The 19672-nt window shown below is 35.9% G+C and overlaps 1 protein-coding gene across 9 annotated transcripts in view; it reads left to right on the top strand.

The window, feature by feature from the left end:
- Window positions 1-19672, top strand: part of KIF6 (kinesin family member 6) — a 165561-nt gene that overhangs the window by 52891 nt on the left and 92998 nt on the right. For all 9 annotated transcript variants that reach the window (XR_003533948.1, XR_003533947.1, XM_027681767.1 and 6 more), the window contains 3 exons: window positions 8807-8912; window positions 9783-9921; window positions 11913-12125. Coding sequence is in view for 7 of the 9 variants with exons in the window: in XM_027681767.1 (XP_027537568.1) it covers window positions 8807-8912; window positions 9783-9921; window positions 11913-12125 (458 nt within the window). In the remaining 2 variants the exon portion in view is untranslated. The remainder of the gene's footprint in view (window positions 1-8806; window positions 8913-9782; window positions 9922-11912; window positions 12126-19672) is intronic.

The raw sequence follows: 19672 nt of genomic DNA, 5'->3' as shown, positions 1-19672 counted from the left end.
ACATAAGTGGTTCAGAATGTAGTTCATAAAATGCTTCCAAAATCTGAATTGCTTGCTTTGGATCTTACCATCTACTTCCTTAGCTGTAGAGGGCTGATCTAAATATTTCTTTGAGCTGGAGAATTGGTTTCTTGTTTAGGAGAAAAAAATAAAAAGGGGATCTTTGGACTATTTTTAAAAAATAGAAAATAACATCATACATCCCAAATACAAGGAAATTGTACTCTCATAGGCTTCTGTGTTATGCTTTAGAATAGAATTAAATTACCTTCAAATGATGGGGTTTTTTCTTCTATAAAATGCATGCCAAAAGTAAAAGGGAGAGTCCTTTTTTTTTATTCATTTGGGATTTTTATTTTTTTTAATCATATAAATGAGCTCACTAGCAATTTACAATCTGTGCCCAGAAAGTCAGGATTTCAAATCAAGGTCCTGTGTTCCAGAGCACCCACGCTTCCAGAGCCTTTGCCAATTGGAATTCTCTAAGAACAGGACCGGAAGTACTGGCTTAGCACTTTAATTTATTAATAACTTTACCTTATTTCTTTCAGATACATATGTTATTACAGACACTTCTATTTTTTACTTCAACAGTCATATATTGTTCATCATACTTAAATCCTGGATATCTCATTACTTCTTTCCGTCTTTCATTTTTCTGTTTCAACATTGTGACATCTGTATGCTATCATGGTATTAACAATATTGCGCTGTTGTACAATATAAAGCTTTAAGAGTTACTCATACTTAAGCTGTTGAACAAATGGCTTCCTTTACAAAGCAGAGCAAATGTTCTTATTTGCTGATGTTAGTGTTGAATTTCAGTTGCAAGGTGGAAGAAATAAAGGCATATCCCCTTGCCTTTTGTCAACACAGCTCTGCAGACTGTTGATTTGTGTAGAAGTTATCAGACTGACAGACATGAATTGTGTAGGCAATATTCAAGAGAAAAGAAGCTATCGTAGCAATAAAGTAGTCTCACATTAACTGCTAGCTCAGATGCTTGATTTAGAATGCTGTTAAATCAATGTATTTCTCTAGAGGACATTTTTTCTCTTACATGTTAAAAAATCTTTAGTGACAGCACAGAAAGTTCAGATTCCTAACGCAGATGCCTAAGCTAGATGCTTAAAGTAAGTGTAAATACTTTTCTGTGATCCTGCATTTTGTTCCAAGGCCACTGAAAGTAGGAAAAAAAATCTTATATTATTTAAACTGATCACCTTTTACATTGAAATTATTGAGAGATAATAAACTGTAGAATTCTTTTCAAAGGTTAGTGAGTTTGTTTTAGTATGGGGGTGGAAGGAAGATAGACGGTGTCCTGTTTTCTAATGTTCAAAATTATACCAGTCATCTAATGTCATACGGTTCCAAGAATCATAATGAAATATAGTATAACTAATATTAGTGAGGTGTATGAGAAAACATAACATAGCTTTAGTTGATTATTTAGATGCTTGAAAAAATCTTGGAGACAATTTTCAAATGCATGTGGTCAAAAGTGATCATAGAAGCTTTTTGAATCTCACTGAAATTCATTGAACATTTGGTCAGCTGAGTTCTGAAAGTGCTACTAAGTACCTGTTTGCATCTTATGGCACTATAAATTTGTTTTGAAAATCTTTTTCTTTTGAGTCTCTACATCTAATTAATAACCTGTGATACTTTACTGAATCTTTTCAAAACTCCCATCTATACTGTAGGAATATCTTGGTGTTCATCCATATGAGTAGTTTTGGCTTCTTTGAATAGTTGTTATGCTTGTTCTGTGTCCTTTCATTTTATTTCAAGTTCTTTCTACATTAGAGCTATTCTGATTTTTTAAATTTTGAGAAACTGAAGGTTAATTTTCTCTTGCTACTTTTACGAATACTCCAGTGATTAGAATAGGACTACTGTTATGGCCACAAATATTAGCTGGCAGTGAGTAGCATTTCTTTATGTACACGCTTTCAGCTTGTTTTTATAAAGTGCTGTTGAAGCAGGAAATCATCTCCTCAGCAAGCTACTTGACATGTTTCTTCTCTGCAAAAAAATTACATGTTTAGAATTACTGTAGGCACTGTTTTCCTGTATGAGCTAGTCTTGGTCTTTTGATTGTCCATTCAAAATCACCCCTAGTTTTACTGATACAAAGATCATCATTTAAATTAATGATTTTCAACTGTGTAGAAACTCATGTCTGTTTGTCACATGGCAGCCATCTAATTCAGAAGAATCTCCTGTAATAGATAGTTGTTAGAGCACTATATAGATATTTTTAAAAAGCGTAAAAATCTTCCAGACTGTAGAAATTGAAGACACTCAGGGACTTACTGCTCTTCCTTCCGTGCTCTAAGACTGCACCAGATCAATGCAGCCTATACCAGGGCTTATGTAACTGCTTCCACTATTTAGTTGACTTAATTATTATTATTTCACCCAGAAGTTAACACACTTTTTTAAAATTAGAGGTTAAGCAGTTATTTCTGGATAAAAAATACAGCGTTATCCTCTATATATGTCTATGTGCACTACCTGTCAGTAATGTATTAGAGCTCTTCTCAAGGCCAGCTTAGATGTATTTTGTGTACTTTTATCTTCTGTCATTCCATTGACAACAATGCCTGGAAAAACCTTCCTTTTTTCTCCTGTCTTCCATAGCATTATTCATAAAATCCACTACTTGGAAACTCTATGGTCTTCCCATACAGATGCACACTTGAAACTAACTTAGCTTCAAGTTAGCTGTTCTTAAATATAATAGTAATTCTGCTCCAATTATCATGCATTTTTGAGATCAAGTCATGACATTTGTAGAGATGTGGAGTTACTTTTTTTAAAGAACATAGACATCATTATTAAACTTAAATATAATTTTCAGAATTAATATATGAAGGAAAAATTGATATCAAGTATGTTACCAATGAAAACTATTACAAAATCAAGCTAAACAAAATTCTTTAATTAGAGACCTCTCTGATTACCACAAGTGTTTTAGTAGCTGCCTTGTTAGCAGCCTATTTTTCATAAACTTGGATTTCCATTTTGCTTGTCGCAGACTTCACAGCTAACACACAAAATTAATTGTTCTTTAAGTTAACTTAGTTTCAATACATAATATACAGTGGATCACGGGTTAAAAGGCAAGCTCTCCCAGAAATTAATCATGGCACATAAAGCAAGGTCAAAACAAGTCCTTCCAAATCTGTGATTTGAGACCATGCATCCTGCAAGCTATTGAGAGCTCCAGACTTTAAAAACATACTCTCACTTGGCTGGGAGTGCTTTTCTGATGCATTTCAGCTGTGTAATTTGCATCCTGGTTCATCCAAACATATGACTGATTCAGAAGCGGATTTTTTTAAAAAAATGTGGAAGTCTGTTATTTAATGAATGGGTAAAAGTGAAATAGCACAGTGCTCATTTAATCATTTTGCAGTTGTGCTATCAGAAAAATTGGGTGGAATCTGAAATAATGTGGATAGAAAGCTTCTGTGATTTATGCATGGTCTAAATGGTAAGCAGTCTACATTAGAGAAGAATTTCTGAAGGGTGGAAAGCAACAGAAGATAAATAAAATTGATAATGTAAAAGCTGTCTCCAAGCTGCAATACAGTGTGTGTTTACATTACTTGCAGAAAAAAGATATAAAGAGGGAAATGCTAGACCAAGAATTTGGGACTGATTCACAGTCACTAACGAGAGAGCACTGTTAGTTTAACACGTTTCTATCCTAACTGTTTATGACTGTTCTACTGTGAGTTTTCTTCCAATCATCAACATGAGAACTTGTGCTTGACACAGCTTGTGGTTTCATATTCTGTTTTCATGATTCAAACTTGCCTGGATCAGCATTGCAATACCCTTATTTTTGTACTATGTTCATAGGTCACTATCAAAATTAGTTTTAAATTAATCTCTTAACTCACATTATACATTGACTTAGAAAGCTTTTGTGTGTGTGTGTAATCTGTTTGTTTGTTGTTTTTTTTCTGGTTAGCACTGAGAAATAAAACCCCATTCTTTGTTTATTGCTGTTTTTCACAGAAAATGGGTCTTTGTTTGATACTTTCATATTCTTCCTCCTTTGGGGAATTTCTGTTGGGAAAACTATTCTTTCTGATACAGCAGGGTTCTGGCAATAGGCCTCAGCACACCCTTGCTCTTATTAGTATAAGTTAGGCCTGCTGTCCTCAGGGCAGAACCTTGTAGTCCTAAAAGTAAGAATGGAAATGTATGAAAAATTGCCTTTTTAGGCTTCATCTACTGTAATAACATTAAATAATAAATATTTAATGCTCTGTAACCTCCTTTACCTTACAACATGCAAGAGAAAAGGGAAAAAATGGAACCATTTTGGATCTCTGTGAGTTATGAGACATCTTCATATGATGCTGATTTTGCTGTTGTGTGAAATTAACTGTGATTATCTATGCTCCAGTTTTGATTAGCATAAATTCTGCATGGCAGCCTTATTGAGAGGCTGAGTAAGCTATAATTAATGAATAATGTAGCAGCTGGCTTGCTAATGTTATTAACTACAACAGATGAAAGACTTTTGTTTTAATATTTGTTTCTACGCAAAAATAGAGGTTTTAGGATTTCTAAAATGTATTTTTAGGGAGGTTTCTTATGTTAGTTTAATACTTTCAGTGGAAGTATCTTGTGTTTAGTTACTTTTATTTCAGATTAATGTAGTCTTTTCTGATGTAACTCACCAGTATAACAAAACGCCCTCAAATTTAAATAAGTTAAAGTGACCGTCTTACCTTAAAAGAGTATCAAATTCTGAAATACAGATACATACTGAATATTTCCGCTGTAGCAGTTAAGTGTGACAAGTAAGCAATTCAGTAATTTTCAATTCAGTCTTTCTACCTAATCCCATAATTATGTTTCCATTGAATTTCAGTTAATTAAACAGTTTCCATCATGGCTTTTTCCCATGAAGCTGAGTGCACTTCAACTTTTTAAGCAGAGCAGTGTGAAATCTTGGGGCTAAGTATTTTTTTATAAAGGTATCTTCAGTGTGAAGTGAAATTCCTGGCGTTGATCTTCAGATGATAGTGTAGAGACCATCTCTTTGTTCAGTTTTCTCCTCCAATGAGTGGTTTTTGGTGTTTTTTCATTACTAAGTCTTTGGGTTGATTGTATTGAATTTTTGTTTTAGTTAGGGGATTTTTCTTTCTGCTGCTGATTGATATCTTGCAAAGCTCATTTTGTAAGTTGTAATAAAGAAATAGAATGTCGAAACAGGAATTTATTTCTTCTGATGCCTTAAACCCCTAAGTTTTTTTCATTTTTCTAATTTTATAAGCCTTACAAGTTTTATAGGTAATAGAAGTAGATTTTAGAAATAAACCCCTTTCTCCCTCCTCCCCGTAGTATCCCTTCGTTTATATTCCTCAATCCTTTCACCCCATTCCGTACTCCCTATATCACCCTACCCCCATATCCAGTAGATGATGTTTAGTCTTTTAGTCAAGGCAGGCCTGTCTTGTTTGGAGAACGCTTGTATCTTGGCCTAAACCGCAGGACAGAGTCAAAGAACTGGGTCACCCTGCTCTCTGTACGCTGAAGATGATGAAGATGATGAAGAGGGGGTCCCAAAAAGCACCCCAGACCCAATTCCGAGAGGGGGGCCAGGGGGTGGACCAGGCCAAAAGTTAGAGGATGGACACACTTGGGATTGGGCAGATATTGCTATAAATGTAACATCTTGGGCACAGCGCGCGCGCGCGCCGTGTAACATCTATTGCCTTGGCATAATTAAACCCTTTCTTATCTCACCCCAGCTTACGGCTCCTGAATTTTTTTCGTAGCACCAGCTGAGCAGGCATCACTTCTGAAGTCCATCTCTTGTATAACAGTAAGGTCCATCACTGCTGTAGTTCTAGTCTTCATAAATACAGTCGAGGAAGGAAAAAAAAACCATACTGAAAGCAGCAGTGTTCATATATGTATTTAATACTCTAGAAAGGAGTTTTGATATGTTTCTTGGTTGATTTTTTTTTCATTCTTAATTCTAGCTGGTTTTGTTTATAAGTTTTAACAAAAGTGTTTGGGCTTTTTTTGTCCCCTCTAGTTTATGAGTTACCTTAGCACCCTCAGTCATGTAATAAAACCTATGTACATGAATATCTCTGATTTTTCTAAATTATTTTCTCAGTGACTTTTGGTAATATGTGTCATGGAGAAATTAAGCTTCAGCCTAGGTTGTTTTGGGAGAAGAAAATCTCAGTCACAAACTTAGAAATTTTTCAAATATGGTATGCATTCTGTGCCAAGCATGCTCTTTCCTTTAGCAAGTTCATTATCAAAATAACCTTCCTTGGGCAATTTCCTAATTTCTCTTTTGAGAGGACATGCAGATGTTAACCATTATCCTTGGCGTAATAGCAGAAGCTGGTCATCAATAAATGTAAGGTTTGATTGCTCTGGTTTTTTTCAAAAGAAACGATAGTTCGCAACTCTTCCAGGAAATACTGACTGACTGACTAAGAGACATCTAGGTGTATGTCTCAGGGCTGAGCCACAATAACTGACTAAAAATACTTTACTTTCTATGCCTTTTTATTACTCTCTTATGCCTGAGTTGAAAAAAGGTCCTTTAGAAAAAGAACAATGTTACTTGGCCTCATGATTTCACATTACCTTTGCTCTGCCACATACATGTGCCTCTAGGTAGGCAAGTAAAGACGAGATTTGCTAGGGAGTTCTCTGGAATTCTTGTTGTCGATGGGTTTCTTGTTCCTCTTGAGCACGTAGACCCAACTTTTTTCACTGCTGGGCTGTTTTATGTGCTCTTCTGGTTCAGTTCTTACTGATGTATACTCTTGCAACAGTCTTTGGTTGGAGAAAAACAGTTTACTACACATTCCTCTGTTAGAGAACTAAGGATCAAAGATAGGTGACTACCTCAGAAGATACTGTTATTGCTGAGGAGAAGGGTATTATCCATCTCCTGAAAGAAATGGAATGAAAACCAAAAGCCATTTTGGCTCTCCTTTACTTTTAGAAAGATTTTTCTCACTTTTTCCCTTTCGATAGGAGGGCAACTACAGCCTGTGTGAAATGTTTTGATTAGAAAGAACGGGTTGGAGTTTTAACTGTGCATGTCCTATATGAAATACGTAAATCTTTTGCAGCCCTATTTTACATAATTTTGTGCTCAAGTTTTCATATATTCTATATATTTAATTTCATTTTTATGGATATTTGTAGAGATTAATATAATAAACTGTTTGAGTCAGGAATATGATAAGTAAAAGGATATTCACCTTGTAAATTCTGTTGTCATTTGTTTCTGTGCCACCTAGCAAGCAGACATACCTTGTCTAATCTATATTAGGCAAAAGAAAATGTATAGTCAGCATTCTTTTTTTGTACTTATTCTCAGTTGTGTTCTTTCCCCTACTCCTGTGATTCTTTATTGTCTCCTTGATTTATTTTGTTAACATCTCTGCAAATGAAGTAGCATTGTTAGGTTTTTTCATTTGTAAAAGTGAAAATCTTCCTACTATATAAATTCATATGTTGTTTTCACAATCCTTGAACTGCTAAATCACTTAAATTACTATGAAATAACATTCAAAAGGCTTGCATATTAATTGAGGAGCTGAACAAAACTCATCCAAAAGAAACACTAGGCACAGAGATGGTTCTGAACTCTTGCCCTTTTCAGACAGTTGGGTACTGGCTGCAGCTACCTTAGGTACCTTGGCTCAGGTTCAGAACTTAAGTTTGTCTTCTGAGGATAATAAGCTAAATAAGCATTTAAAATTATAAAATTGTGCTCTACAGGGTATATGCCTGTCATTGTTTCCCACCATTTGCCTTCTAAATAATTGTAATAGCATCCGTCAGGAACCAGGAAGCCATAAATCTAAAACCATTTGGTGGAGTTTGAACTTGCACTTGCTGTTTTCCAGAAATGTACCATAGTAGGTGGGTTAAGGGGCTAGTGTGGGATTAGAAATCCTCTTCCCTTTGTCTTGAGAATGATCTGCAATGCATCCTGGAATGCAAAACCTGGAAAGATGGTGAGAGCATGCAAGAGGAAGTCTGACTCTATCAATATAGCTGTGACATCCAGCTTAGAAGCATGGTATATTATGGCCATGTAGCTTTCCAGGTTTTAATTTGGTTTTGAAAAATAAAAAGGCTTCTATGTGCCAGATTGTCTTATGAAGACTGAATTACTGAAATAAGAATAGTATCTCCCTAAGGAAGATTTTGTCAGTTGTTTGTAAAGAACACATTGCAAGAGAATAAAATACTTACTGCATTTCATTATTCAGAAGAAGAGCAGTAGGTCTTTGAGAAATCTGTAAATATCTGCATTAAAAGATAGTTTGCTTTGCTTGGTGGTTGGAGTGGGTAATTTTATGTATGAAAGCTATGCTGTCTGCTGACTATTGTAATAGAAAAGGAAGTAGACTTTTCTTTTGCACAAATAATCATATATAGTAGCAAATCCTCTGTCCAAAGCCTCTAAAAATCTAGTCTTCTGAGAGGGCAGGCTTTTGGTTTTGTCAATTATGTGATAGCAAAAGAATAAAAGGTTATAAAATAGATGAGGAAAAGAAAATATTACTTTTTAGATGCTGTTAGTTCTAGAACTATTGCTTAGCAGATGCAAGTGTGTTCAGATATGCAGTTGTTGGATCTCCAGTATCAAATCTAGCTTTTAGTAATCGGAACGAAAGTACGTTTCAGATGCATGGACCTTTTGTATTGTATTTGACACACCACTTTGCATTGCTGTCTGCTTGTTTGTGATTTTTTTTTTCTTCTCTTAAAAAATGCTATGTATTTTCAGGTTGGATGAGTTAATTGAAACATTTCTCAAAGATAATGATCCTGATAGCACTCTGGATGTTGGTGCTGACATGCGCAAGATCAAGTATTGCTTCATTCATATGAAGGTATTTTTTTTAAACATAGATGGAAGTGCAGCTGACACTCTGAAAATAACTTGAAGACATTCATGGTTGAAAAGTGTTAGAAAAAATGCAATACAGTTGAGGGGTGCTGGTAAAGGGTAAAAAACCTGAACTTTGAGGTGCTTGGAGGACTCATAGAAATTTTAAATTCAGTTGGAAAAATTCACCAGCGTTTTGTGGAAACCTCAGCAAGGATCTCAGCATGCAGTAAATTGTAATAGAGCACTGGTACTTATTGGAATCAACAGAGACTAGTCATTTGTATATGGCTGATCCTCCTGTCTGTATTTCCAGCACTGTGGAAGCCTTATTTTGGACAATTATGTTGAAAGATATAAAAATGTAGATTAAAACCACTAAATCCCTGAATCTGTTACACTAACTCTCTTGAAGGTGTTGCAAGCCTTTCCGAATCATTGAGCAAACAAGATATGCTTGTTAATTGTGAAATTAGTCAGGAAAACAATAGAAGATAATACTTTTCTGTATTTTGGGATACAATTTTCCAATAAAACAATGTATGCATTCCTGATCTTAATTTATTGTCCTTAAATAATTATTTTTAGTTATATTGTTAATATTGAAAGTTCTGTCATACTAGAGAATGCTGGAATTTATGTCTAGAAAGAGTAAAGTAAACTGTACTCTTGGTAGTGAAGATTAACAAATACAATTTGTTCCCTACTTGACACAGTAGATATAAGTTGACAGTCAACTGGTGGCATGATTTTGTTCTGCCAAGAGCCTAGAAAGGCTTTACCTTTTGTACCATAGCTAGACCATCTCAGAGTAGAATAATACTGAGCTGGAGGTAAAGTTAAAAGAGTATGCTTTTTTTGTTTCTCCTAATAGCAACTAATGAATCATTCCACAACTTCTGATAAAAAACTGCTCTCACAAAACATCTCTGAAGAAGAAGACACTAACATAGAATCAGGAGAAGAACTGGAAAAACTTAAAGACCTTCTGCAGCAAAGAGACAATGAAATCAGTATCCTTTGTGAGGAAAAAATATTATTTTGTTTTGAGATGGGCTTACAGTTTGGCTTACAATGGGTTTTGTGTGTGTGAGATAGGCTGTATGGAAGCTGCCCCCCCCTGTGTTAAAGCAAATACAGTAAGCAAATGAGCAAATATTCAATTCCCAACTTTTGTGTAACAGGACTTCTGCTTTGCACCTGCATCTCTTTCAATTGTAACCCAAATCAAAATCCTGGATCCAAGGGCCACTTAGCTTTAGAATGGTCCACCCAATATCCAAATAGTGTGGGTCAGGTCACACCTAAAACACTCTCCTCAAGCAAATTAAACCATTTTTAGAGGGGAAAACTCTCATGCAGTATAAAAACCAATTTATTACCTTACAAAGAATAGAATTTCCTGTATGTGTTATTTTTAGCCAAATGAAGTGCTACTTTGGGGACTATTGGGCTATATGCCTTTAGAACAAATATAAAAGTTATACTTTTTACAGTTAACTTTAAAATTTAAAGCTAAAGCTTTTTGGACATGAAAATACTAAACTGCTCAGACGTGCTTCAACCATTTCACTGCCTCACAAGAAACATGAGTAGCTGTGCTGTAGCGCAGTGGGTGAGAGTTATTTTTAGCAGATTGACAGAACTGTGGGCAAACTGCAACATCAGGGTGTCCCTAACTTTGTGGCTGCTCAGTGGGTAAAATTTGAATATGGCAGAGAAAAGAAAATATGGGTTTCCTAAGTTTAAAGATAACAGAGATTCTCTCACAGATACTAGTAAAGAGCAAACCCGGTTGCGTTCTTTGTGCTCAGCAATTCCTGATGAATTTTAAATGTCAAATGAAAATAGCATTTTTCATTGGGGTGTAACATGCTACCAGTCTGAATGGAGGTGTTGGGAAAGCTTCTCTAATTCTGCTCTGTCACAGATGATAATATTTTCATTTTCCAAGGTGCGATTTCAAATAAATTTATCTAAAACACTGACTCATTCCTTTCAAAAAAGACTTCAATTTTATGTCAATTTTAATGTCTGAATTCCCAGAAACATTTCTTCCTGAAATGAATTATTTCATTAGTATGGGAAAAAAAGCAAAATATCTCCATCAAATGCACTTTTGCTCAGTAGATTTACACAGCTTTGTTTGTACAAGGAGGAAATTTGTGGAAATCCATGTTAGAATTATATAGGAAGAATATAAGACTTAAGACTTTGAAGACAAGACTGATTTAGAGAGTTGTTATGTGACTGTACATCATCACATTAATAACATATCTAATGTGATGAAGTGGTGGGAAGTATGGAAGCTGTTTAGTTAATAAACTACGAGTTCCTTCTTGCCTACAGTAACTAGAAGCTATTCAGTCATAACAACTGAATTGGAAAGTGTTTTACTATTACTACCTAGTCAAGTAAATAATATTCCCTAAAGACTACTTAGCTTTTCTGCTGTTCATTTAGAAGATTAATTAGGATTAAAATGAATAACATATCAAAAACATATCACAGGGACTTCTGTGGTTTCATCTGAACACACACAGGATTTCCATTGTACGCCCTCTATGAGCTGTTAGGCAAAACGTGTTTATACCAAATATACTTCCAGTAAATGCATAGTGTTATTGCAAGAAATTTCCAAAAGACCTTTTCTGCATTTTAATAAACCTTCTTACTGTGAAAAGCCTAAACACTTGCGAGGCTACCTGCAAGTTAAAAGGTTTTTTTCTTTTGTTTGGAAGTCTTGTTTATTACAAAATTTTAAAAATAAAAAGGAAGTGTCACACAATGGCAGTAAGATCCTAGACTTTTCCTTCCTGTTTGTATGTAAATGCTTTTATCAGGAATTGATTGAATAGGATCAACAATTTGTGGTCAATGTGTGAATTTGTTAGTGTTTAGTAAAAATGAATCTTAGTTTTAGAAAAACTAAGGTGGATGATTGTTGGTCTATATATATTAAAAAAAAATTAATTCTTAATTATTTCCTTAATGTATCTTGCAGATATTCTGGTAAATATGCTAAAAAAAGAAAAAAAGAAAGCACAAGATGCTCTTTTCCAGCTTAATGCCAGCTCTACTTGTTCTACAGTCTTGGAGCAGTCTCTCTCTATAAACTTGGAAGATAGGCAGAGCCCGTCTAGCTGTTTTAGTCTGAAAGGGGCAAAAGATTTCAGCTCTTCTGTTCACAGACTACCTCTTCTTTCTAGACAAACAGGTTAGTGTAATTAATTAAGAGAACATTTATTGGATTATTCTAATATGATTTACAGCGTATCATTCAAATGAGAACCAAAACAGGAAAGCTTTATTTTCAATATCAGTCATATTGTGCTAATTCTGTATCCACAAATACAGGGTTTTAAATTTAAAGCTCTCTCAAGGTGCTGATGGCTTTTACAAGCTGATGTGAATACTCTCTGGGACAACCCTACAAAACCAGAGTATAAATTCAGTTGCAGGCCCTTGAATCTTTGAGTAAATTCTCTGAAAAGAAGACCTTTTGAGCATAATTCACTAAAAACATTGAACTATTTTAGGTGGACATATATCTCTGCATTCCTTCAGAGTGGCTTGACATTCTGCTACTAGTTGAATAATGTTGGCAGCATTTGCACTTGGAATCTTTTGTAATGTATAGCTGATAGCTATTATAATGATAATGCCTTATAATGTTATGTCTTAAAATGCTTGCATTATTGTGCTCAGGGAATACTTAAAATGGCAGACTTAAAAAGGTAGTAGAAACATTTACTAATACTACACCTACAGCCTTTCCAGTGTGCCTTAAACCCAACCTCAGGAGACCAATTGTCTCTACAAGAATCTGAGTGTTCAAGCTCTTTCATTGTGTCTCTGAAAATGACAGTATGTTCTCCCTGATATAGAAGTAATTTTATTTTTCACATTCTATTTTTTTATTTCTTTAAGTTCTGAAAGTAACAGACTTCAATATTTATCTTCAAGTTGCAACTAGCATTTATATTTAAAAGTTCTTGTAGACTGAAGATTAAGTATTTTTGAATTCAGCTTTTTTACAGTTTGATTCTTCATGGTACCAAGAGACATATTTGAGAAAAATTTGCTGTGTAACACTTGTAAACATATGCAGAGAGTTCAATGTTGAAAAAGGTCTCACTGTGTACGTATACATAGTATGCATAAAGCCATCATATCAGATGTTAAGTTGTGCTACAGGAGAGGAATTTTAATGAAACTTAATAAATTCTTCTTTAGAAGTATTAGAGCTTTTCTGTAGTCTTTAAAATTGCATTTGAATAATAATAATAACCATGACCCAAAAATTATCAAAAATAAAAGAAGCATTTAAGAACAAGAACTAAGGTAAAATAAGGCCAGAAGGCTCAAGTAAAAGAAAAAGAAAAAAGGAAAAGAGAAAAGTTCTGTGAGTTAGTATAAAGGAAGCCCATACTAGGATAGGCAGCCTATGTCCTGATTAAAAAAAAAAAAGCAAAAACCAAAACACAACTATAAAGTACAGATCAATATCACATGAAGAAAGTCTGTAACCAAGAAGCATTCTATTTTTTTTGCAGGCAAGTTACTGAGACCCTTAGCTGAAAATTACCATAAACCTCAAGCTGTTATTACTATTTTTCTCTTTTATTATAAAACTACGACAGTGCAAAGATACATTGGTACATTCCTTGGCAGCCTAAAACTCTTTTTTCTGTCTGCTAGTGGCTAGAACATAGCTCTCTTTCCTGGTGAACTCAGACCTGAACACATTTGTATGCCTCAGACTTGATTAATCCCATTTGTTCTATCAAAGAATGAAGCACAATGTCTTGAAAGAACACCATCTGGTGAAAAACATGGTTGTCACCTTACATAGCAAAATAAGTAATTTTAATACTCTGATATCCACCAGATATATATTCTGACTTCAGTTTTTCCTTTTAACCTTCAAATTTCTATATAGGTTTGAAAAGCTTTCTCATCATGGTTTTTGACAGGCGATGAAATTGTCAACTGGCTGGGGAGGCTTGTGAAAGAGTGGGAAAGAAGTTTGAGGGACAATTGCAAATTATTAAATATTCTTCTCAGGAGTTAGGTTTTACCTCAGGCTTCATCAGAACTCATAACTAATTCTTCTAATATTGTCTTGCACACTTCAGTTAATACGGCTATTAATTAAAAAATTTCCAGAAGCTTATGTATTCAACCCCAACAGTTTTAAATACTGAATCATGGGATTAAATATTCAAATCATTAGTTTCTGGAAGACCGAGTTTTAAAAGATATGCAGGTATAAGTAATATTTACTGATAATTTTTTTGAAAATGTGTTTCTTCTGCATACTAAATTTTCAGAACTATCTGCAGCCATTCCCAGAACTGGGTTTTACAAGATTTCAGGGATCTATTTCACCTCATTTGTAAGAGTGATCCCACAGGACTTAAGTATGTGGTTAAATCATCGTGGAAGCAGCTCAAACAATGGAAATAATATTAAACAGGTAGCATAGATTGCGTATGTAGGGCGGTTTTATAGTCGGTATTTGAAAAGGGTTAAATGTTAACCACTGCAGTTTTCTTTCCTTGCGTCATCTGAACTGGTTATTTATGACAATAAGTAACAATATTCTTACAAGTTGTTCATTTCAAAATCCACTTAAAACAACTTCCAGTAACTGTAGACAGGTTTTTCGTGCATAGTTGCATGTTGTCTTTATTTTCTAGTGGAATTGTTCAAATAAAAAGGTTTTTTGGTGTCAGTAGGTTCTAGAAGTGCTTACGTTTTTGTTAGCAAAGAACATACCTCATCCTAGATTATCATGTATAACTATTACATGTTCATGATTTGCATTTCTGTTTACTTTTTTACACATTTTGTGAGGGGGTTTTAAACTGAAAGAAGAGAGAATCTTCAGCTTGAATTTCAGACATGGCAGCTGACAAGTAAGAAACTTAGATTTTGCTAGTGTACTATTGGGAATGCTTTTCTTAAACTAGTTAAGGTTGCCAGTTATCCTCTAAAATTCCTCTGTAATTGAATTAAGAGTCAATTGTCACACTTGCTGTTGTTTCAGTTACTCAGCTACTGAGGAAATCCCTTTACCTTCAACTTTTCCTATTCATAATGCTCCTTATCATTTTATAGGAAAAATTTATTTGATTTGGTGTTATAGTAGTATTAGCTAAATATAATCATTACATAAAGCTTTTGATTACCTTAGAAATATGTCAGTAAAAAGTAGCTATGTTGTATCAACAAATAACTAACATAATTGCATCTTTTATATAGTGTCATTTGTTCATTAGTCTTTAGAGAACAATTTAAAGAATGATTTGCAAGCAGTAGCAAATTCTGTTTCGATCAATGCTTTCTCTTTTTGCAAACATTTGTGTGTGTATGTTCATATGAATTTACTTTGAACATAAATAGGAACCAGCATGTCAGCTCAAACTGACTGGATTATTGAACCTTATCTCCTGCACTCTGCATTAGTGAGGCCAAGTTGGATGGGGCCCTGAGCAACCTACTCTAGTGGAAGATGTCCATGCCTGTGGCAGTGGGGTTGGAACAAGATTATCTTCAAGGTCCCTTTCAACCTAAACCATTCTGTGATTCTAAGTTTGGATGAGGCATCATTCTCACTCAAGCACAGAGCCTCGTTTTTCATATATTGAAAACCTGAAAATAATATTCATCATTATAAAGTTATCCATTAATTTCAAAATCTGTCTGAACTGACTACAGACTTTTTGTCTGTAGTCATTAAGGGTTCACTAAAGATGTGTGAAAGGGCTTGGGCCTGAGCCAGGGTCAAACTCCCAACTAGAAGCTTTAGTGTAATATTATTGTACATAATGGAGTAATATTAAAGCTATTCTTCATCATTTAAACTTTCTGCATACCTTATATCATTTATGAAGATTTCAGTTTTCAATAGCATGAAGGCTTATGTGATATGTTACCTGTTTGAGCAGTCTAGCTTTCTTTATTTAATTCTGTACTCTCAAAGCTGTCATTAGAGGGATTTAATGCAATAGAATTCAAAATAAATGTTATTTCTAGTGTCTCAAATGTGTTTTCCATTTTCCTATCTCATTTCCTTATCCTGAAAACAATTAAATTAGGAAATCAGCAGAAAGCATAGGAAAAAATATTTACTTTAGAGAAACAGTTGTTAGAAAGTCTTTCTAATAATTAGATAAACTTTCATTTATTTTGCTGTTGATTTGTTGTGTAGCTTTAACATTCTTTTGCCCAGAAACAGATCTTTACCATTCTGTGTTAGAAAATAGAACAATTTCATTCTGTTACTTTCCTGTTAGATTTACTGCTGCTTTTACATTGTAAAATCTCCAGATTTATTGACCTGTTACTGAATCCATCAAAAAAAAATTATTTATGCTGCTAAATTTCTGAAAAGTAAATGAATTATAAGAACTCAGACAGGCAAAGTTTGTTTCTCGGTGTGGTAAAAAATGTATTATCTCAGAGAACTGCTGTCACTCTATGGTGAAGCATATTTTTATCATTTTCCTTGTATGATCTAGGACCATATCTGCATTGGAAGATATGTGTAATGATGTTTCTAGTCTATCCTATCCAGATATTGCTTTGAGTAGGAGAAATGCAGTCATACTATTTCACTGCTGAGCTTGATGTAATAATCTGGGTTGACAGGAAAATTTTTATCTCATCACAGCAGTAAAACAATTCCTGGTCCAAATTTGTCTCACAGCAGGCTGACTTTGAAGGTGAATGAGTATTGACTTCTACAACTGTCCATGTTGTATAGGCACAGCTGTAATTTATCTTTTTTTTAAGTCCATCCTGCACTGAATGTGCATGGTCTTTGAAAAGACACTGAGTGAACATAATACATCTTCAAAAGTTTGGCATATGGTAGTATTTACCTTCCTGTACATTCTATCTTTTCCCCACTGATGTATGCCTGAAACAGAAGCCTTTAATGGTAGTGACTGTAGAAACTGAAAGACCAATAAAGCCTAACACCCCACATTTGGTCTGACATTAGACTGGCTCAGTTGGTTAGAACACCATCAAGGTAGTGGGCTTAATGCCCATATGGGCCATTCACTTAGGAGTTGGACTTGATCCTTGTGGGTCCCTTTCAACTCGGAATATTCTATGATTTCCAAGTAGGTTTTTGGGCACTATTATAGCATATTTATGACTGCTAATAAATACTAAGTTGCAAAGAGTTGATTTCATAGAATCATAGAATAGTTTGGGTTGTAAGGGTCCTTAAAGATCATCTCGTTCCAGTCCCCCAGCCATGGGCAGGGATGCCACTCACTAGATCAGGTTACTCAGGTCCCCATCCAACCTGGCCTTGAACACTTTCAGGGATGAGGCATCCACAACCTCTCTGGGCAACCTGTTCCAGTGTTTTCACCACCCCCACAGTAAAGAATTTCTTCCTAACATCTCATTTAAACCCACTGTCTTTCAATTTAAAACCATTACCCCTTGTCCTGTCACTGTCTGCCTGTATAAAAAGTCCCTCTCTCTCCTTTTTATAAGCCCCCTTTAAGTACTGGAAGGCCGTGATGAGGTCTCCCTGGAGTCTTCTCCATGCTGAGCAATGGCAGCTCCCTCCACTTGTCTTTGATTTAATATTAAATGGTATTTTTTCTGAACAGGTATGTCTTTAACTGCTTGTTCAAATATCATATTCAAAATAATGTCATTAGTAAAATATTGTTGAACATGAGGTTTGATAGCAGTGGCAGACCTAATTAAGCACAACTGAAATTGGACATGTGGATCATCGTAGTGTTCTGTATTGTTCTTTTTTCAGTGTATATTAGGGTCTGTATCAGCATGTTCTTCTTGATGGTTGTAGCAGAGGAATATGCAAGTTCAGTGTTCTAGTAACGTCCTAAATTTTGTTAATGGTACTGGGTTACATAGCATTGAATTCTTCAGTAAAAATAATCCCAGTTTACATGCTGTCAGATTTGTTTTCCTTCGATCCCAAAAGACTTCTTTTAGGAGGGAGTAGTAGGTAGGGTGCCTGGAACCAGTGGAAGGCAGCCTGCTGCTCTTATTTTGGCAAGTCAACTCCCATCACTGGGGAGATTTTATTGCAGATTGCATAAGACAGAGAACTTAGAGTCAACAGATCAGAACTTGTTATCTTAGTCAAAGTGTTATACCATGAAAGGGGAGAACTTGTTTTTCAATACCCATCTTTAATCACAGAGCACTCAAAATTATAAACCCATAACTACATGAGTGAGAGTGAGTAAAACACTACAGCAAATTCAGTAGGTGCTGTTATTTATTGCATCAGAATATCTTTCATAAATCTGAAACAGACATAACTGGCTATGAATTTAATTTATGTTTCAGATGAACATTCCAGAAAATGCAAAGATAAATTATTGGCATAATAACCTGAGCTTTACAAATGCTTCAACCATTTTAGTTTTAATATAATGATTTAGTTCATCATAAAGTGTCTACTGCAGCTTTAGCTGTACTAATAATTCATATCTTGTAGAGATATAAATCATAGAATCATAGAATCAGCTGGGTTGGAAGGGACCTCTGAGATCATCAAGTCCAACCCTTGATCCACTACCGCTGCGGTTGCTAGACCATGGCACTAAGTGCCACATCCAGTCTTATCTTCAAAACCTTCAGGGACGGAGAATCCACCACTTCCCTGGGCAGCCCATTCCAATGGCTGATTACCCTCTCTGGAAAGAAATTCTTTCTAATATCTAACCTAAACCTCCCCTAGCACAGCTGAAGACCATGTCCTCTTGTCTTGCTGACAGTTGCCTGGGAGAAGAGAGCGACCCCCACCTGGCTACAACCTCCTGTTAGGGAGTTGTAGAGAGTGATGAGCTCTCCCCTGAGCCTCCTCTTCTCCAGGCTGAACAACCCCAGCTCCCTCAGCCTCTCCTCATAGGACTTGGGCTAAGAGTCCCTTCGCCAGCCTTGTTGCTCTTCTCTGGACCTGCTCCAGGACCTCAATATCCTTCCTGAACTGAGGGGCCCAAGACTGGACACAGTACTCAAGGTGTGGCCTCACCAGTGCTGAGTACAAGGGAAGAATCACTTCTCTGGACCTGTTGGCCACACTGTTCCTGATCCAGGCCAGGATGCCATTGGCCTTCTTGGCCACCTGGGCACACTGCTGGCTCATGTTCAGCTTCCTGTCAATCCAAACTCCCAGGTCCCTTTCTGCCTGGCTACTCTCCAGCCACTGTCCCCAGCCTGTAGCGCTGCATGGGGTTGTTGTGGCCAAAGTGCAGGACCTGGCACTTGGCCTTGTTGAACCTCATCCCGTTGGAATCAGCCCAACTCTCCAGCCTATCCAGGTCCCTCTGCAGAGCCCTCCTGCCTTCTAGCTGATCAACACTCCCCCCCAGCTTAGTGTCATCTGCAAATTTGCTGATGGTGGACTCAATCCCCTCATCTAAATCATCAATAAAGGTATTAAAGAGAACTGGGCCCAACACTGATCCCTGGGGGACACCACTAGTGACCGGCTGTCAACTGGATGCAGCCAGTTCACCGTTCACCACCACTCTCTGGGCCCAGCCCTCCAGCCAGTTCCTAACCCAGCACAGAGTGCCCCTGTCCAAGCCGTGGGCTGCCAGCTTTTCCAGGAGTATGCTGTGGGAGACAGTGTCAAAGGCTTTGCTGAATTCCAGGTAGACTACATCCACAGCCTTCCCTTCATTCAGCAGGCGGGTCACCTGATCATAAAAGGAGATCATAAAATGTAGAACTACACATAGTCTTTCTCAGGAG

This window comes from Neopelma chrysocephalum, unplaced genomic scaffold, assembly GCF_003984885.1.
Source record: "Neopelma chrysocephalum unplaced genomic scaffold, ASM398488v2 Primary Assembly neopelma1_61b, whole genome shotgun sequence".
Taxonomy (NCBI): Eukaryota; Metazoa; Chordata; class Aves; order Passeriformes; family Pipridae; genus Neopelma; species Neopelma chrysocephalum.
This window is presented reverse-complemented; position numbering and strand designations above follow the sequence as displayed.